The sequence below is a fragment of the Ictidomys tridecemlineatus genome, chromosome 6 (genome assembly GCF_052094955.1).
Source record: "Ictidomys tridecemlineatus isolate mIctTri1 chromosome 6, mIctTri1.hap1, whole genome shotgun sequence".
NCBI classification, from domain to species: Eukaryota; Metazoa; Chordata; class Mammalia; order Rodentia; family Sciuridae; genus Ictidomys; species Ictidomys tridecemlineatus.
Window position 1 is genome coordinate 20,355,553 of NC_135482.1, and position 21,540 is coordinate 20,377,092.

Consider the following 21,540-nt stretch of genomic DNA (forward strand, 5'->3'; position numbering starts at 1 on the left):
GTGAGACTCAAATAAGATGTATTATACGCATACACAGTAGAATACATACAGTAGATAGGTAAGTAGGTGGATAAGTAGATAGAGAAAAATAAGAACACACAATGAGTTTTGTTCTCATCAACTTTTCCTATTGAAGAACCTATAAATTGGCTTCCTTAAATGAAGAGTTGGTTTCCTCTCTTATAGCTATGACCAAAGCAATACAAATTACTATATAAATAACTTTGCAGTATTTTATAAATACACATAATTCTAAAATTTGCATGAACACATGTCTCAAATGAATCATAATTATAATTTATGATTTCAGCAAATTCTGCTCAACACTTTAACAAATTACCTGCTTACTTAAATTTCTCCTCTTTTTCTATAACTTGGAAACAAATGTGTCAAAGGGAAATAGACCTCAAAATGAAGAGGAAATCAATTAGTTATAAAGATAATCATATTAGCTATTAAATAAGACTCAAAATTAAATCTAACATATAGTTTTATTCTGCTAAAATATATGAATTGCATATATAAAATGCTCTCTTGGGGCTGGGGTTGTAGCTCAGCGGTAGAATGCTCACTCGCCTAGCACATGTGAGGCCCTGGGTTCGATCCTCAGCACCACATAAAAATAAATAAATAAAGATATTGTGTCCAACTAAAAAAATAAATATTTTTTTAAAAAAGATGCTCTCTTACTGCTTGGTGAGGTAACATTGATTAGAATGAATAATCTATGTCATCTGAAATATCCAGAAAACTTTCTTCATAAGCTAAAAGCATGAAAATTTCATTATGTGTGTACAAGAAATTCCATTGCAATTGAAAGAATAAATTTAAATGGAAGACTAATGTAGAGAGATTTTTAAAAATGGACTACAAAAGTTTCTTCCAGTGCCATTTTGTTATTGTGAGAGAGGGAAATAAAATTGGACTTCTTCCATTATATGATCATTTATAGTAACCATGTTTCCGTATGATGAGCTAAATAAAGATTTGTTCCAACACTGACAGAAGTTTAAATTTAGTATTTATTACAATAACTATTACCATAATCATGCAGAAAAGATGTGCATTGGGTTTACTTACTAATTGATATCAAATTGACTCTGTTTCTATAGAAGCTAAAACATATCATTTTTATTCCAAGAAAATTATATGCACCATGTTATTTTTGCTATAAAAATTTTTAAAAGTACATGTTTTTCCATGTGTGAGTTTGCAAGATCTTGGTGTAATTCTCTTATACAACTATCCTATTTTAAATATTTAAGACCACACAAATTGTGGATAAGAATCTAATTGAGTTAATTATAAACCAAAAGCAATTTTCTCCAGTCAACAGTAGCCTCTGATTTTTTTTAGTCTTGGACTGAATGGAGAGAGACTGAATAATATTATCCAGCTTATGCTTATATTAAGAAGAAGCCAACTCCCTCTGGTCCTTAAGCATGCTTCCCTAGCATTTTATATAACATGTGAAGTGAAGGAAAGATTTCTAAATGAATGTGATGTGGCATTAAGGTTATGACGGTAGGGGAATGTCTGAAGCTGCAGTCCTTAGAGACAGAGCCATCAGTCTAGATATCCTTAAGAGATGATTTAAATGAAATGCAGTTTTACTTCTAATGGATCATTAAATACAAAATACTGCTTTTCAATCTATTGGTCACCTTATTAGTTTGTCACAGTTGAAAACATCACTTGCACAAAATATTCTCCCCATGGTCAGAAAAACTTCAGCTTTCAGCTATCAATGCATAAAATATGAGGTGATTTTTCTCATTCCATGCTTAAGAAAGCAATAAAGACACCCTGGCTTAGACATTTCTTGTCTGTGAAAGAACAGTTGTTATAAGAACATTGCCTTGGGCCTCTCTGATCCTTCTAATAAGTCATTGACTAAGCAATTTTATCTAAATACCTGTGCAGAGCGCCTGGTAGGGTGTCAAGATAATAATATTTTAGCAGTTATACTTGTCATTTTTATATCATGGATTGCTAGTCCCATAATAAAGAAATACTATTGAAAGTAGAATAAGCTTCTAATTTGTTTTGATGACTAAAAAGTTAGAATTTTCCTAAAGATTCTAAATTTAATGTTCATAATGTTCATAAACTTTGACTAAGAAACATAAAATAATCATATCTTGAGAATGACTCATGAATATTTTTTATTTCCTGCTCCATTTTTGCCCCTACTATGTGAAGATTTCACTGCAATTTCAATTCTGTAACTATAGAGCAGCACTGTCTAATAGAACTTTCTACAATGATGGACATATTCTAAAATCTGTGTTGTGCTTATAGTGGTCACCAACCACATGTGTCCAAGTACTTGAAAGCAAGATTGAAAAGAATCAACTAGATTTGGCATTTGAGAGGTCATTCTCAACACTTGGAGGAGAATTCTATGGAGTTAATAGAGGATAAAAGCCTATTATAGTGGGTGGAGGAGAAAAAGGGAGATAAAGTAGAGACAGCAGGTGTACTGGGGAGGTGAGGAGGTGGAGTGCACTGGAGTAGGTGGCTGAGCAGAAGACAGGCACAATGGAGCTCTGCTGCAAAAACCAGTGATCTGGCATTTGTGTAAAAAATGGAGGGAAGAGGGAGGAAGCTGTATTTTATGTTCAGTTTTTATTAGGAAAAAAGAAGCTAAGCTGAGACTCTCTACCATTTAGTAAAAACAAGTGATAAAGTAAGAATAAATCCCAGCTCCACAGGAAGAATGGAAATATTTATATTCCTTTGGGCACCTTGAGGATGTAAGTCCTCAAATGTTTTGAGTTTTTTTCTGAAAATCTATAAGAATCCATAATAGTATAAAAATAAGGTATTCCATTATTTCCTCTAATAGAAATTTTATAAATTCATAATACCAAGATTGATTTGTCAAACAAAAAGGATGTATTCTTGAACTTCTCTATAATCATTTGTTAAAGCTAACTTTAGGTTACAAATTCTGAAACATAAAAGGTAATTTCAAAATATACAATCTGTTTTTATATAATGATCCTAATCAAAAGTCAATCAGGACTGAAATCATACAATTTTTTGAAGTGAATGGATATTTTTTAAACTTTCATTTTGTAAGTGAGAATCATGAAGGCCAAAGAAACAAAAGACTAAGCCAAATTTACCCAACCATGACCTGAACCCAGGTTTTTAGACTCTGAGTCCCCTGCTGTTTAGACAGAGGACTGGATGAATGACACAGCAAGATGTTTTGTATGTATTTTCTTTCTATTGTAGAAATAGAGAAAACATTTTCTTTTATATTAATTTTTCATTGACACACAATTGTACACATTTATGGGGTGCCATGTGATGATCCCATACGTATATACATCATGTAATAAACACATCAAAGTAGTTAGCAGAATTCAAAATTTCTAACAGTGTGCCTCATGGAGGAAAAGAGCTCTTTTCTTTATGTTTCCTGACTAGTATTATTTGCCCTTAAGCACATTCTCACAATTCTCATTATGCCTCCCATACTTCTCACTCATTTTTTGAAAGTGTTTGCTAGGGCATGGTGGCACATGATTGTAATCCCTGTGGCTCAGGAGGCTGAAGTAGGAGGACTACAGGTTCAAAGCCAGGCTCAGTAACTTAGTGAGGCTGTAAGCAATCTAGTGATATCCTGTCTCAAAATAAAAAAAAATAAAAAGGGTAAGGGATGTGACTCAGTGGCACTTACCCAAGCACCCTTGGGTTTGATCCCTGGTACAAAAAAAAAAAAAAGTATTTGTTAGGAAATTTGAACCAAACAGAAACTATTATCATGTACTTAATGCCTTCCTTAAAAATGTCTGACTTATCTACAATTCTTCTAAAAGACTCTTCCCTTACTGAAGACAGAAAAGATAATATTGGGGTGGCTTAGAGGCAGAGCAGTGGAGTTTAACGATTTGTTAAAATTATCTCAGTATTCAAAAACTGACCTCAAGTTTTCAGAATTTTACATAGTAAGTCCTACAAACTATAGGATTCTTGTATGTTTGGGGTTTGTACAAAAAAACTGGGCTTTATATTTTGCATGAAATGAATGTGAGGGTTGCTAATACAGCACATAGAAAAACTGATTGTGCTCTAGCTCGTAGATGGCCAAAGGACTTTGTTTCCTTCTTTTTTGTTATTGTTGTTGTTTGGTTGGTTGTGGGGGGGATGGGGGTCAGTAACTCCTTTGTAAATATCTCAGAAAGAGTAAAAATCAGATTAAGTATCACATATCTTGCTCATGTCGCAATAGTCCATTTCTAGAAATAATAACACTTTCTCAAAATGAAGTCATTTATATTCTTAGCCATGCTCTATTGTGTGCACTGAGTAATTTCTTGAGAGCAGTGTTTCCTGTGGCATATTGCCAAGGCTAGGTTTATTTGTTTTTCATTAGGTTTTTCATTATCAAGCTGCTATATACCTGAATCGTTCTGCTTCCTCTGAGATGGCTGGTGTAGCTTAAGCATAGGAATGATACTATGAGTAGGTGGAATGCTTTTGTCCATTGAATGCTCATTTTAAATACTTAGCTATGGTACCGTTCTAATGGCTTTAATCCTTCTAAGAACAATCAATTATCCATTTATAATGTAGTCTGATATTAAACTGTTTACATCCATCTATTCAGTCCCTGTCCAGGAAAAAGCATTAGTCTCACTTTGCACCATGCTAGGCCTGCCCCTCCTCCTCCTCTCTTATCCCAGGGAAAGCCATCCAGATCCACCCCTGTTCCAGCCTGGAACCAGGATGCATTCTGCATTTCTCCATCATCCCACATGTTCAATCTCCAAGTTAAACTTGTTGATAGTTTTCAAATCCATTTGCTTCTTTCTGACTCCGATGACTACTACCTTAGTTTAAGCCCAAATCATCTCTAGCACAGCTGCAGCAACCTCCTCAACACCGTGGCCCCGGTATTGCCCCTTCCAGTTCATTTTCTTTTACTTTGAACTTATTTCTGCACCTGTTGCCATCCACAAGCAGGTATTCATAAGTGTTTTGTGTTATACACTAATAGAACAGAGTTTGGGGATTTTTCCAGAAAAGTACCAATCTTGATTCTTGAACTTCTATAGAATCCTTAATTTTTAAAATACTTTTCTTTTTTTTAATTGACATTATAATATTTATACTTAGCAGTTACAGCATAATAATTTGATACATTTGTACAATGTGTAATGATCAAATCAGGGTAATTGGCATTTCCATTTCCTTAAACATTTATCCTTTCTATGTGTGGGTAAAGTTCAAATTCTTCTAGTTATTTTGAAATATATAATAAATTATTATAAATTATAGTTATCCTACTGTACTATATAGAACAAAATAACAGTTTCTTCCATCCAAATGTAGTTTGGTACCCAAGACCCAGCCTCTCTCCGCTGCCCTCTCCCTAGCACTACCCTTCCTAGCCTCATGACACTCTCTACTTCTCAGCTTCCACCACTGAGCAAGAACATGCAGTATTTGTCTTTCTGTGCCTGTGTTATTTCATTTGACATAATTAGAATCCTAAATTTAAAGAGATGCTCTAGCTTACAGATGAAAGATTCAAATCTAGGGACAAAATGAGTACCTATAATTTCTGTCATGTATTAATCAGCAGCTTAATATAGTCATTGAAATCTGAGACTTTCAGGACTAGGCTAGTTCTTGGAGATTGTGTGATTCAACCTTATCATTTTATAGTTAAGGAAACTGGGACCCAGGTATAGAAATCAAAATGATCTTTGTAATTTTAGAATCCCACCATGTATCTCTTTTCTTAAAACCCGTCCATGGCTTCCCATGATGTTCCCAATGAAGTCTGAACTTCTTGGCATTGCATACAATATCTGTGCAGTCTGGCCTCTGCTTATCTTCCATTCTTACCTTTTCTCTTCTCTCCAAATAACCCCATAACTCAATGCTTTTCAGTATACTTTGTCTTTTCTTATAGGTTATTGCACATGATATTCCTTTTGTCCCTCCTTCTTTGGGTCCTAACCACATCTGATTAAGTGTCATCTGCTCCAAAAACATCTCTCGTATCCCTTCTGGACTCACAAGCGACTGTCACCACATAGCTATTCACAGCATTCCAACTGCCTTTGCATGACCTATGTCTATTACTGGATTGGAAGGAGTAAAGACTGTCAGGGGCAGTGGCTGCATCCTATTCATTGCTCTATTTCCCCATCTTGATTAGGAATATGGCATTCAATATTTTCAAATTTATTATTCTCACTTTTAACCTGCCTACTTAATGTCAATTTTTCTATCAGTCCTCCTCACAAAATCTGTTTTTAGATTAGTTTTTTAAAAAAATGAATTGATTCATTCACATCAATGTGCAGGTCACTGATAATCCTAAATGACAACTCTTCTGAGATGCATTTACATTTTTACAGGAACAGAATTCTAAGTCACAGGGATGAATGTCAGTGTAGATAATCTGACTTTAAAAAGTAACCAAGAGAGATTTGTGAGGAGAGGGAAGTTTTCAATACCTCCCAATTGGTAACCCAGGGGACCAACTCTGCCCTCACCTGCACAGAAGAATGACTTTGTGTCTTTGCTTAAAAAAAAAATCAGATCACTTGTTGGTTATTTTACTCTTTGTTAAATAAATTATTATTTCCCACAGTGTAAACGTTTAGTTTGTCTGTAACAATTCTGGTTTTGTTTCAGGGAAGCAATGTTATGGAAGATCAAGATTTGTTGGAAATTGGTATCCTTAATTCTGGGCACAGACAAAGAATTCTACAGGCAATCCAGCTCCTTCCAAAGGTAAGAAATACTTTATTGCCCTAGCCCTGTGTATGGTTCCTAGCAGGTTTAAATCCAGGCTGTAGGGCATGTAATACAGTGTAGTACAGGATATGTTGTGGCCAGCTGGGAGGCTTCACAAATATCCATCCCCCCACCCTCAGGTGAGAACTCCGGTACAAGAAGGCTAGAGTCATATTAAGTAAGTGCAGGAATGTCCTTGGCTTAAGGCCTCATTCCCCATAAAAATCAATATCTCTAATAGCAACTCCATAGACTTAGCCTCCAGCATCTCTATGAGGGTCCTGCCTAATTATTAGAGTCATCACTCAGGAGGTCCAAAATGTCCCATCCCCACCATGTATTTATAGTTCATAGATAGATCCTTCCTGTCTAGATGCAATTGGCCAAGGAGGCATCATTTTTACTGTAATCTGTATGTTATCTGGCAACTCAGTTGATGTTCTGTTCCTAGATAAGCTTTTAAAGAAGCCTAAAGGAAGAGGTAGGATGTGAGAACTAGTCTTTCAAGATAAGTAGGATTTTAATGGATAGGGAAAGGGAAAGGGAAAGGCATTTCAGGAGGCCAGAAGAGCCATCTAGTCCCAGGTATGGTCCAGGCCACAAATTGCTGAAAGCATTAGATAAATCATTAATAATATAAAATCCAATGGGATTTGCACAACAGTGTAAATGTACTAATGTCACTGAACTTATGCTTCAAAAAATTTTGTTAAAAATCTTTCATCACCATTTTTAAAATGATCAAAAATTAAAAGAATCTTTGGTGTGATTAAAACTGGAGAGTGTAGTGTGCTGTCAGAAATAAAGCAGAAAACATAGATAGGGTCAGTTTGTGTCAGGCTAAGGAATTTAAAGTTTTTTCTGTAGGCACTGGAGACTAGACATGACTAGACTACTTTATGCTGGTGAATTCTGGAAGCAATTTACCAGAGGAATTACAAGGAGGTAAAGTTGAAGTGGGGTCATCCAGTTGGGAAAAGATTAGGGGAGGGCAAGCCTGGAGGCAGGGTAGCAGAAGAGCTGTAATGGATGCACCTGGATCCACAAGCTTTTCCTACATTTTGTACTCTCTCTCTCTTTTTGTCTTCAGAATGGGAAAGAAATATTAAACACTATTCTAAGGAAATTATATGATAAAAATTGTCATCAGACAGTGAACTGAGTTTTTTCTGATAGAAACTTAACACTTGTAAATTTAACGAGAGCCAAGCATAGGAAGGAGTATAAAATCATACAATTTCCTACATTAAACAGAAAAGAATAAAATGTCCTTAGAACTAATTCTCAAAATAATCTGAATGTGCATATCGTTTATCTCCCTACTTTTATATCTTAAAATATTATTTCCTCTCAAGCTGAGGGGAGGCAGGTAGTTCAGTGGTAGGGTCATTGCCTACCATGCATGAGTCCTGGGTTTGATCTCGAGAACCATAAGAATCATCATCGTCACTATCATCATCACCACTACCATCATCAACACCACCACCATCATCAACACCACCACCATCATTACCAACATCATCATCATCATCATCATTATCGTCATCATCATCTGTCATCCTGGTGGACTACTTTAAGGATTTCTCATTTTTCCTCTCTAACCTGGAGGATTCACACATGTCTAATCTCTGTCTGGAAATCCTTCTTAATCTCTACAACTGGATTTCCACTTCTCTAAAACTCTTTCTAAAACGTAAATCAGTTCACATCACACCCAACTTAAAGCCTCCAATGCATTTCCTTCTCACTTAGAATAAAATTCTTATCTTGTCCCGAAAGTCAATAGGATCTGGCCCCTTCCTACCTTTGTGACTACATTGTCAGTTTTTCCTTCTACACTTCAGACACGTGGCTTTCTTTTTGTTTCCCACAATGGCAAGCACATTTTTGCTTCAAGGTCTTTTGCATTGGTCCCTCTACCTGGAAAGCCCTTCCTTCAGACCTTTGTTCATCATCAAGTCTCAGGTGACACCACTTCAAAGAGGCCTCATGACCTAAAATTATACCTCCTACCAGTTATCACTGTCCTTGACATTTCCCTGTTTTATATTTCTCCATAGTACTTATGGCTAATAGAAGTGTTATTGTTTGTTTGTTTCTTTCTTTATTGTTTTTCATCTTTTTTATTTTTTTTATTTTTTTATTGTTGGTTGTTCAAAACATTACATAGTTCTTGATATATCATATTTCACACTTTGATTCAAGTGGATTATGAACTCCCATTTTTACCCCGTATACAGCTTGCAGAATTACACTTCCATTGATTTACATATTGACATACTCATGTCTGTTGTATTCTGCTGCCTTTCCTATCCTCTACTATCCCCCCTCCCCTCCCCTCCCCTCCCCTCTTCTCTCTGTACCCTCTCTACTGTAATTCATTCCTTTCATTCCTCCTCCTTGTATTATTTTTTCCTTTCCCCTCACTTCCTCTTGTATGTAATTTTGTATAACCCTGAGGGTCTCCTTCCATTTCCATGCAATTTCCCTTCTCTCTCCCTTTCCCTCCCACCTCTCATCCTTGTTTAATGATGGTCTTCTTCTCGTGCTCTTCTTCCCTAGTCTGTTCTTAGTTACTCTCCTTATATCAAAGAAGACATTTGGCATTTGTTTTTTACGGCTTGGCTAGCTTCACTTAGTATAATCTGCTCTAATGCTATCCATTTCCCTCCAAATTCTATGATTTTGTCATTTTTTAATGCAAAGTAATAATCCATTGTGTATAAATGCCACATTTTTTTATCCATTCGTCTATTGAAGGGCATCTAGGTTGCTTCCACAGTCTTGCTATTGTGAATTGTGCTGCTATGAACATCGATGTAGCAGTGTCCCTGTAGCATGTCCTTTTTAGGTCTTTAGGGAGTAGACCGAGAAGGGGAATAGCTGGGTCAAATGGTGGTTCCATTCCCAGCTTTCCAAGAAATCTCCATACTGCTTTCCAAATTGGGTGCACCAATTTGCAGTCCCACGAAAAATGTACAAGTGTACCCTTTTCCCCACATCCTCTCCAGCACTTGTTGTTGTTGTTTGACTTCCTAATGGCTGCCAATATTACTGGAGTGAGATGGTATCTTAGGGTGGTTTTGATTTGCATTTCTCTGACTGCTAGAGATGGTGAGCATTTTTCCATGTACTTGTTGATTGATTGTATGTCCTCCTCTGAGAAGTGTCTGTTCAGGTCCTTGGCCCATTTGTTGATTGGATTATTTGTTATCTTATTGTCTAATTTTTTGAGTTCTTTATATACTCTGGATATTAGGGCTCTATCTGAAGTGTGAGGGGTAAAGATTTGTTCCCATGATGTAGGCTCCCTATTTACCTCTCTTATTGTTTCTTTTGCTGAGAAAAAAACTTTTTAGTTTGAGTAAGTCCCATTTGTTGATTCTAGATGTTAACTCTTGTGCTATGGGTGTCCTATTGAGGAATTTGGAGCCCGGCCCCACAGTATGTAGGTCATAGCCAACTTTTTCTTCTATCAGATGCCGTGTCTCTGATTTGATATCAAGCTCCTTGATCCATTTTGAGTTAACTTTTGTGCATGGCAAGAGAAAGGGATTCAGTTTCATTTTGTTGCATATGGATTTCCAGTTTTCCCAGCACCATTTGTTGAAGATGCTATCCTTCCTCCATTGCATGCTTTTAGCCCCTTTATCAAATATAAGAAAGTTGTAGTTTTGTGGGTTGGTTTCTGTGTCCTCTATTCTGTACCATTGGTCCAGCCGCCTGTTTTGGTACCAGTACCATGCTGTTTTTGTTACTATTGCTCTGCAGTATAGTTTGAGGTCTGGTATCGCTATACCACCTGATTCACACTTCCTGCTTAGCATTGTTTTTGCTATTCTGGGTCTTTTATTCTTCCATATGAATTTCATGATTGCTTTCTCTATTTCTACAAGAAATGCCGTTGGGATTTTGATTGGCATTGCATTAAACCTATAGAGAACTTTTGGTAATATCGCCATTTTGATGATGTTAGTTCTGCCTATCCATGAACAGGGTATATTTTTCCATCTTCTAAGATCTTCTTCAATTTCTCTCTTTAGGGTTCTGTAGTTTTCATTGTATAAGTCTTTCACCTCTTTTGTTAGGTTGATTCCCAAGTATTTTATTATTTTTGAGGATATTGTGAACGGAGTGGTTGTCCTCATTTCCATTTCAGAGGATTTGTCGCTGATATACAGGAATGCCTTTGATTTATGCGTGTTGATTTTATATCCTGCCACTTTGCTGAATTCATTTATTAGCTCTAATAGTTTCTTTGTAGACCCTTTTGGGTCTGCTAGGTATAGAATCATGTCATCTGCAAATAGTGATAATTTAAGTTCTTCTTTTCCTATTTTTATGCCTTTAATTTCTTTCGTCTGTCTAATTGCTCTGGCCAGTGTTTCGAGAACTATGTTGAACAGAAGTGGTGAGAGAGGGCATCCCTGTCTTATTCCAGATTTTAGAGGGAATGCCTTCAATTTTTCTCCATTCAGAATGATGCTAGCCTGAGGCTTAGCATAGATTGCTTTTACAATGTTGAGGTAAGTTCCTGTTATCCCTAGTTTTTCGAGAGTTTTGAACATAAAGGGATGCTGTACTTTGTCGAATGCTTTTTCCGCATCTATCGAGATAATAATGTGGTTCTTATTTTTAAGTCTATTGATGTGGTGAATAACATTTATTGATTTCCGTATATTGAACCAGCCTTGCATACCAGGGATGAATCCTACTTGATCATGGTGCACAATTTTTTTGATATGTTTTTGTATCCGATTCACCAGAATTTTATTGAGGATTTTTGCATCTAGGTTCATTGGAGATATTGGTCTGTAGTTTTCTTTCTTTGAAGTGTCTTTGTCTGGTTTAGGCATCAGGGTGATGTTGGCCTCGTAGAATGAATTTGGAAGTTCTCCCTCTTTTTCTATTTCCTGAAATAGCTTGAAAAGTATTGGTATTAGTTCCTCTTTAAAGGTTTTGTAAAACTCTGCTGTATACCCATCCGGTCCTGGGCTTTTCTTTGATGGTAATCTTTTGATGGTTTCTTCTATTTCCTCTATTGTTATTGGTCTGTTTAGGTTGTCTATATCCTCCTGACTCAATCTGGGCAGATTATATGACTTAAGAAATTATCGATGCCTTCACTATCTTCTTTTTTATTGGAGTATAAGGATTCAAAATAATTTCTGATTATCTTCTGTATTTCTGAAGTGTCTGTTGTGATATTGCCTTTTTCATCCCGTATGCTAGTAATTTGAGTTCTCTTCTTCTCTTTGCTAGCATGGCTAAGGGTCTGTCAATTTTATTTATTTTTTCAAAGAACCAACTTTTAGTTTTGTCAATTTTTTCAATTGTTTCTTTTGTTTCGATTTCATTAATTTCAGCTCTGATTTTAATTATTTCCTGCCTTCTACTTCTTTTGCTGTTGTTTTGCTCTTCTTTTTCTAGGATTTTGAGGTGAAGTATGAGATCATTTATTTGTTGGTTTTTTCTTTTTTTAAGGAATGAACTCCAAGCAATGAATTTTCCTCTTAGAACTGCTTTCAATGTGTCCCATAGATTCTGATATGTTGTGTCTGTGTTTTCATTTAACTCTAAGAATTTTTTAATTTCCTCCTTGATGTCTTCTAAAACCATTCAGTAACCTATTGTTCATTCTCCAAGTGATGCATGATTTTTCCTTCCTTCTTTAATCGCACTAAGGGAGGGGGTGGGCCTGCCCCTCAGCAGGCTGCTGGACCTGTTCTGCTGGTGGTCACAGTCCCGCCTACCTTGCAGGCACTCTATTGTTTTTCATCTTGCCCAGAGGTAGCAATGTCCTTGAGTTCAGGGACCATGACTATCTCCCTTCTGCATACACAGTCCCTAGAACAGTGTCTGCCACAAAATAGCTAGCCAATAAATATTTGTGAAATAAGGGAATACACTCACCTCTCATTCCCCTGAGAATTCTGTAGCCCTATGCATGTTCCTGTCAGAAGATACAAATGATATGTGTAGCATGTTATAAGCACCTGAGGTCAGGAACAGCTGAACATCCTTGAATTTTTCCCTCTTCTGCTTAGCCCAATATATCATTAAAAGAATGAATAAATGAGTGATTGAATGAATGTTTTCCTCACATGTCATTCAAATGTTTTTTTAAATCAGAGTGCTTCAATTGTAAGATAATTCTATAATCCTGAACATGCAATTTCATAAAGATAAACAAAAGAAACTGCACCTAAAATTATCCAGGGAATAAATGGAGTATTTATTTTTAAGACAGAATATCATTCCCATTAGAGAAAACAATCTAATAGAAACAATACAAAATTAGGCTTCTATCAAGAGGCGGATAGAAGTGCTTACTCTGCACACAAATGAATGAAGCCTATATAAGAACACCCAATCAAGTATGCAGCACGAACAGAAGGTTATAATGCTACGAATTGATGCTTTGCCTTCTTAGGTAATGATCCCAGTCTTCAGATGGCTAATAGTGTAATATCACTGCCAGCACATTCATCTGGTTTCATTCCAACTTTGCACTGCCAGAAAATGGACAAAATGTCTCTTTCTTTTGTTTATATGATTTTGGTCTTCAGAATATTTGTTCTTCATCTGTCATGAGAAATATTCTATGATTACCACCTGAGATGCTTTAATTAACATATTGTGTTTTGTAATTGGTGAGATTGTTCCTAAACAGAGAAAAGATGGTTTGCTAAGTACAATCTTGATCTCTTAGCATACTTCAGATGTCTTATTTTTGTATTTGTCGTTTCAGGTTTCTTCCTTTGGCAAGAATGGCTTTTATGTAATATGTTCTTTTTAATGTTGAAATATGCACCAATGCAAAGATCTGCAAGTCTTCAAGTGTATCTGATAACATTCAAAACACAGAATATATTAGTTGGGCTCTGATCATAGACATCTTTAGAACAGTAATCACAGTCATTCCTCCCTTTCTTCATCCTATCCGTCTTGCATACTTGACTTCCAATGTCAGTTTGCCCTTCCTTCACTAACTCCAGCTAAGTCTGTTCTCAGGCCTGAAAATTTCCCTGGTTTTATGAAGATCAAACTTCATTTTTTAACCTTTTAAAGAAAGGAAATATGCCTAAGATTTCCTGAGAAAGGAGTTCATTTTAGAGTTCTTAGAGTTGTACTTTTTCCATCTCCTAGACACAGAGCAATTATCTAATTACTTATTTATAACATATAACTTACCTTTTTCCAGCTAAAACTGCAGAGCCAAATGTTTAGACAGTGTTTTAAAATGTTTTCCTTTTGTCAAGGGCATAATCACTTTTTTCCTTTGGTAATATAATACCTAAAAGTTAGATAGGATTTTTATACTAAATGTTCAGAGGACTTTGTGTCAAGGCCCATATTGTGTCATCTGTCTTAATAGCACTCATCCTAAATTGAAAATGTATTTACCATAACTTCATGTCATATACTCCATTCTAAAATATTTTCTCTTCTAATTTTTTTCTGTTTTATAATATGTTTTGAAACTGTTTAATAGTGCTCTGTACTTTCTATACCCCTTTCCTTTGCTCCTACCCTTCCCTTAGTCTGCTTTGATCTGACTCGTTCCTCTGCTGCCACTCCACACAACTGATGCCAAGGTCACCAGTAACCAGCAGAGCAGAGATTTCATAAGCCCCTTTTCCTCTTCTCTTGATCTGACTTCAGTAGACACTGATATTGTTGACAACCATTGACACTATATTCTTTGGGATTCCACAATACCTAGCTTCTCTCTCTCTCTCTCTCTCTCTCTCTCTCTCTCTCTCTCTCTCTCTCTCCTCTTCTCCTTTGCTTGCTTGCTTTTCTCAGTTAAATCTCAAAACTATGTGATGACCAGTGAATGTTGTTATCACAGACTCTTGATCATAGTGCACGATCTGATATTTATCGTTTTGTTCATTTCTACTGTACTTTACTGTATAATGAAAACCAAAATTTTAGTTGACTTTTATTTCTAAGTTTAGTTTAATTTAATCAGTATGTGTTTTAGGTGCATAGTTTCAATTATTTTTTCACTGAATGACAACAAACACCTTTGATTAGATTAAATCACCACCTTTGCTATCCTCAGTTTGAGACTTTAGTTAAAAAAAAAAAGAAACAAAAAAGAGTCCCCTTTTGCCAATAGAAAAATAGAATTCTGTATTGCTACTACATAACAAATTACCACAAATTTTATTGGCATATATCAACATTTATTAATGCAGTTTCTGTGAGTCAGGAACCCAAGTGCAGGCTGGGTCCTCTGTCTCTGAGTCTGTTCCAAGGTTACAGTCATCTCAAGACTCAACTAGGAAGAATCCACTTTCTAGTTCAGTCTCATGATTGCAGGAAGGATTTAGTTATTTAGGGCTTTCAGACTGGGGCCTCAGTGCCTCATAGCTGATGGCTGATAGCCTACCTCAGTTCTTATCACATGAGCCACCCAAAGAGCATCTCACAATTGGAGCTAGCTTCAACAGAGTAAGCATTGCAGACAACAAGAAAGTGCTAGCAGCGTGGAAGGCACAGTCATTTGTAACCTAATCACAGGAGTATCTTCTCATCCTTTTGCAATATTCCATTCCTTAGAATCAACTTCTAAGTAGATCCAGGCCCCAGAAAGAGGTATTTATACAAGTTTGTAAATACCAGGAGGGTGGCTCTTTGGGCGCTATCTTGAAAGTCTGCCTACCACAGATGCACTTTATAATGATCCACTTTACAGTCCAGTTTCCATGCTATATCTGGGTTAAAAATGGAAAAACTATTAACAATAACAATAAAGGCATTTTTTATGACTTTGGGCCATCTTCCTGGGACTGTGATATTCACAGTTAGATGATTCGAAAGCCATATTTGCAAAAACCACTCAAAAAAAGCACATATCTCTGGTCTGTAGGGTCACATTTAACATATCAATATATGGCACAATAATACAGAAATTAAAGACGTTTGGGGATTTTCCAATTTCACATAAAGACTTCATAGTTTCTACAGGGCAATGATATTGGCCAAATTATATTGCTATATTGTATGCATGTACAAATATGTGACAACAAATCCCACTATTATGTATGACTATAATGTACCAATAAAAAATAGGGGGAAGAAGACTTCATACTCCAAACACCACTAATCAAGTGAGCCACACAAATCAGTAATTCCCATAAAACATCACAGATTTTTTAAAAATATATTCACTCTTCGTACTGAAAGGAGCATATTTCTTCCTATATCGGGGAAGTGAGTTGATCAAATACTATTGAACAAGACTTAGCAAAGAAAATACATTTTAAAAAAACCTAGCAATACTAGAAAGTTAAAAAAGGACCATAGGGATGAAAAGATACTAGAGGGATTGAGAACTCAAACACTTTAAAGACAAGACAATCTAGAATGGTGGGAACTGTGGCAAACTGGAAAGCACAAGTCCTATTCCCTCACCCACCAACAAATTATATGGGTTTTTTTTTCCTCAGTTACTTTGTTAACAAAACAGAGCACTAGGGGCCAGATTTGGTTATAGCTGTCTCTTTGCTACTCCTGTGTCACAGGGAAAAGTATCTCTCCAGAAATGAAAGTTTTAATTTGGTAGGATCACAGATTATTTTAGAATCTGAAAGGAATATTATAAATGTGATATCTCACTTTAGCTTCCCATTCAAGTCTATGCTCTTAAAGACTCCAGTTGCTTTCAATAGCCTTGAAATTCAGATGTTTGTTAATTCTAGTCTCAATGGATAATGCTTTAGAGGGAAAATGTACAACCAGTGTAATTTCTTTAAAAGTCTAGAAAGGAAGGTTCAGTCTTATTTCCCTGTCACTTAGAAAAATGATAAAAACTTATTCCTTTTTAAACTATTTTTCAGAATGGCAGTGACAAAATACAGGCTACAGGCACAGATGCTCTCATGGTACATTTAGACAGGGTAGCTTTTATTCTCCCATCCCATCACTCACTCTTCATCTACCCATGTTCTTTTTACTTCCATTCCCTTCCCCCACTGGCTAATGTCTTAAATTTTGTGACACCCAATGTCGGCCTAGCACTCAAGGGACATCTGTTAAAGACACACCACAGAACAGAGTTTCATATACACACATATATACAATGTTAACATGGAGGTCCCAATCTAAAGTAAATATATAACTCAACTCAGTCTGATAAAGGAATAGAGTATTCCACCTCCTGTTGGTCTGGTCCTTGGAGACACAGGCTGTGGTATTCTCAAGGACCATCCCTTCAGCTCTGAAAATGACTTATTGTTCTAGGACAAATAGATGTGCTTAGACCAGGGATCGGCAAACCTTTTCTACAAAATGCCAGATTGTAAATATTTGACACTGTATAGGCCATAAGTCTTCTGTTGCAACTACTTAACCCTGTTGTGGAATAAAAGCCACCATGGATCATTCAGAAATGAATGAGTGTGGCTGTGTTCTAATAAAATTTTATTTATAAGAAGAGGCAATTGGCTGGATTTGACCTGTGTACCATTGTTTACTGACACATAACTTATATTAGCAACAAATCTCTAGCTAGATGGAGGCTTCGCTGTACTTCAGAAAATCTTCTAGACAGGAAAGATTCTGATCAGAAATATAGCCTACCACGTCAGATGAATGAAAGGGCCCAGGATGGCCCACAAGCCTCCTGGATTTGTCCCAGAGATTTGTGTAACACAGGTATTTTGTCATGACTAACAGGGATGACACTAGCTGCACATTTGTTAAAAGGTGTTGGCCCTATCTTCATGGGAACTCTTCAGGGTTCAGCATTTATATAAATCAATAAATCGGTGTTCATTGAATTCTTCTATATTCCCAGATCTAACCCCCAAACTATAACTCAGTGTTCTCACAAACAAGAAAGCAAACTACTCCAAAATCTCGTGTCTCAATGTGATTAGTTCTACCTCCTCTTCCCAATGATCCTTTATTAGCTTCTTATGTGGAGTCTGTTTCATGAATTGATACTCTCCAGAATTCAGTCCTGATTCTCTCCTCTTCTTCCTTCCCATACTCTCCCTTGGCACCTCCATCTGCCCCCATAGCTGCCACTACCACCTACACATGAGTAAGCCCCAAACCACTGTCTCTAGATTTGTAGCTCTGCCTTCAGGAATCCCACATCTGAATATAACACAGAGCCTTCAGAATAAACATGTCCAAGCTAAGTTGCATTTTCATCAAAGAAAACTGCCTGAATTCTATTGCATTTATCTTTATTTATTTATTCTACAAATACTCAAGGCTGCCTACTATATCCCAGGCACTTCCCTTTGCACTAGAGTTATAGTAATGAACAATGTAGGTGCATCCTTTGCCCTAACAAAACACATATTTTAATGAGAAAAAAAATGGATTTTGTATACATAAACACACACAACGTTTTAATGATATTTTCTTATATATTATGTAATATGGACATATTTATATATTTACAAGTAAAATATTCATATACTACTATATTTTATATAAATTTATTTTAAAGCTTTAATATATTTATTATGTTTCAAAATAATATATTTTATATAGTCATATATAATATATAATAATATATTTTATATAATGATATATAATAATATATAAAATTTAAAAATGTCATTAAAAGGTACAGGGTCCAGGAGGATTAGTTATCTTGTTATAACCTGTAAATTTCAGGGAGAATTTGATACCTTTGGAGAATGAGGAAGGAAGAAAGAGTAATTGACTTAAGGTCAAACACTTGAGTAACCTAAGGTATGGAAATTATGAAGTAACAGCAAATCCTTGACATCTTTCTTATTATTCGTTAGCCTGGCACACTGTGTAATCAGGGTAGTGAACTCCAGCCACTGTAACAACTGCAAAATTATGGAGTTTTAACACTATTATTTTTAGTTCTTATTCATGCTAGGTCCAGAGTCAGGTAGCTCCCCTCCAAGCAGTAACTCAGGGATTGAGGTTTCTTCCATCATGGCAGAGTTCTTTAAGTGCTACCATCTAAAGGCAGGGTAGAGAAGAGCATGGAAGACCACACAGTGTTCCATTGTCAGGCCTGGAAGTGCACCACTTACATTAGACTACATTTGATTCACCATGATGTTCATGACCCTCGCTAAACTGCAAAGTCGAACAATTCATATACTCTTGTCCCAGGAAATGATGACAGAAACACCATTCCTTTCTGTACCTCAACTGCCACCCTTTTTTACACAAGTTCCCTTCTAGTCACTCCTTAAAACTTACTTGAAAAAGCATTTTATGACATCCTCTCTCTGGGTGAGATTGAAAGTTTAACCCTTTTGTGTTCCCTTCCTACCCTCATACAAAAATTACCTATTGACTAGGTAGTCTCTCTCACTCAAGATTAGGATCTTTGCCATATCTATATTCATCTTCATTTCCTAAGCCTGGAGCACAAAGCACTTGAAGATAGTAATGCCCAGTTCATTTTTATTAAATCTGTTCTAAAAAGAATGCAGATTAGAGATCAAAACTGGGTGAGTTAGATCAGAAATCCTAAAGGCATTTCCTCACTGATGCTTTTATCTTTAAATGTTTTACAAAGGAGTATGGCATGTTCTTTATGCATGTCAGCACCCACAGCACTGGTGGCCTGCATTCCTAGAGTCTCCCCCATGCCTCATGCTTTCTGTTTACAAGTGAGGACCAATAACCAGTCTATTCTTGAAGGACACACAGGGAAAAAGAATGGCCGATGTTCCTTGAAGCTCAAAGGACAAAACCCAGTATATGTACAGAGTGCAAAATAGCCCTATCTATTGAAGCCAGATGGATATTCAGAGAACTATTGGATGTGAGAGAAGTACAGTCCAAATTCACTTAAGCTCTGTTCCAAAGTTTTTATGCAATTTCAGAAGGCAAAAATGAAACTGCATTCTTCCAAACCTATGAGGGAGGATTTTTAAAATATTTTAATTTAAATGAATTTGTCTTGGAAAGGTTTAATGTGTATACCAGAGAGCTGAAATATCATTTTTACTCATAATCCCCCCTGATATTTACAGAGAAATAGGGGAGGAATTAGGCAAGTAAATAGGTTCCCACCTACTGCTATCCCCAGCAGCTGTTGTCCTTCAACTTTGAGAAGTTCACCCCCATTTAGTAAAGAGCAATGGCTCCCTTGGAGTTATACTGCGGCCAGTAGGGAGAGTGAAAGGGATTTAGTTATCTGAGTTCTTTCTCTTCCTTACATAATCCTTCAAAGAACAATTCCAATTTAGAGCTGGAAAGAACCTTTAAATATCCAGCTCATCCTCTTACTTGAGTCTTTTCACAGGTGAAGAAACTAAATCCCAGTCATCTTAATTGACTTCCCCCCAGGCAGATTGCTCCTTCTTAGCGGAACTGGAGCTAAAGCCCAATTGCCCCTGGGTGAATACTGTGCTGTGGCAGAGACCCAGGGCCTTGAGGATGCTTACATGTTTGTGATGGAAACTGAAAAGAGACTGGACAGAAAAAAAACCAAAGGACTCAAAGCAAGAACAGGGATGTCTATAAAACTAGGCTTCCTTTTAGGTTTCAGGCTTAAAAGGCTGTTCTTGTAGCCTCCCTAGATCACTGAATTCCCTTCTCAATACTGGGAGGAAAGGGCTGTGGCAGGGATCCAGAAGCCCTGGCAGGACAGGAAGGAGACAGCCATGTAAAAGAATAGACCCACAAGACCACTACAGCTGTCCAGCAGCCTCCAGGGCTCAAATCTCTCGTATGCCCTTGAAGGTGGATGCAGAGAAGCTTCACCGATAGCACGCATTGCTACCTGCAGGAAGGCAAGGTGTAATGGAGTAATAAATAAAACCATCTTGTTTGTTCTCATCTTTAATCTGGGTAGAGAGGAAGGAAGATTGGACAAGATGGAAGACCATTCTCTAAAGAGAGTGGGGACACATCTTTAGAACATTAAACCTCGTGTTAATGACACTTTTATAGAATTAAGCCAGAAAACAGCATGGTATAGTGGTTGGGAACATGGCCAGACTCCCTGAATTTGAATCTTGGCTCTGCTCTTTGCCTAATTGGGTGACCTTGGGCAATTTTTTAAACATGTCTCTGCCAGTTTCCTCATCTTTAAAATGGATATAATGATTTTACCCAGCCTGGAGGGGTGTTGTGCTGTGCTGTATTTGGATCTATTAAATGAATATTTTTTCAAAAGTTGAAGGTGAACCAAGAACAATATGAGGTTCCTTCAGCCCATTAATTATATCTGAAAATTACTACTCCAGGCTTAAACAATAAGCAAAATGAGTTGCCTTTTATTTATTCACACAATAGTTTTTATGAGCCATCCACCACGTGCCAGGCATTGTTCCAGCTATTGAGAATGTTATTAGGAAATAAGACCTACAAGATTATTGTCCTCACGTAGATTATATTCTAGTGGGAGATCCAGTTAAAAGTAGGTAATTGTAAGTAATGGTAAATGCTGTGGATAAAAATATTGAGCAAGAGAATGGACAAAGAATCATAGGGACGTCTGAATGCCATTTTAGGTGGACAAACTGGGCTTCAAACCCAGGCAACTCACTGTATTGTCTAAGCACTGTACTTCAAAGGACAATAAGGATACTAAGGGGATATTGAGATAAGCAAGCTAAATAATCCACTTAAGTCATCTTAAGGAACTTGCAATCTTGCCAGGGCTCAAAAATGAACCCTCTTGAGCTTTTAGTTAAACCTAATTTAATCCTAGTTTAGCCACCTAGTGCTTGAGTCACCTTGGGCAAGTTACTTAAATTCTCTAATCCTCAATATCCTTATTTGTAAAATGAAGATAATAGTGGAACT

The 21,540-nt window shown here is 36.6% G+C and overlaps 1 protein-coding gene across 13 annotated transcripts in view; it reads left to right on the top strand.

Annotated features, from left to right (window-relative positions):
* Positions 1 to 21,540, top strand: part of Anks1b (ankyrin repeat and sterile alpha motif domain containing 1B) — a 1,051,626-nt gene that overhangs the window by 747,851 nt on the left and 282,235 nt on the right. For all 13 annotated transcript variants that reach the window (XR_013440373.1, XM_021724502.3, XM_040279646.2 and 10 more), the window contains one exon: positions 6,664 to 6,762. Coding sequence is in view for 12 of the 13 variants with exons in the window: in XM_021724502.3 (XP_021580177.1) it covers positions 6,664 to 6,762 (99 nt within the window). In the remaining variant the exon portion in view is untranslated. The remainder of the gene's footprint in view (positions 1 to 6,663; positions 6,763 to 21,540) is intronic.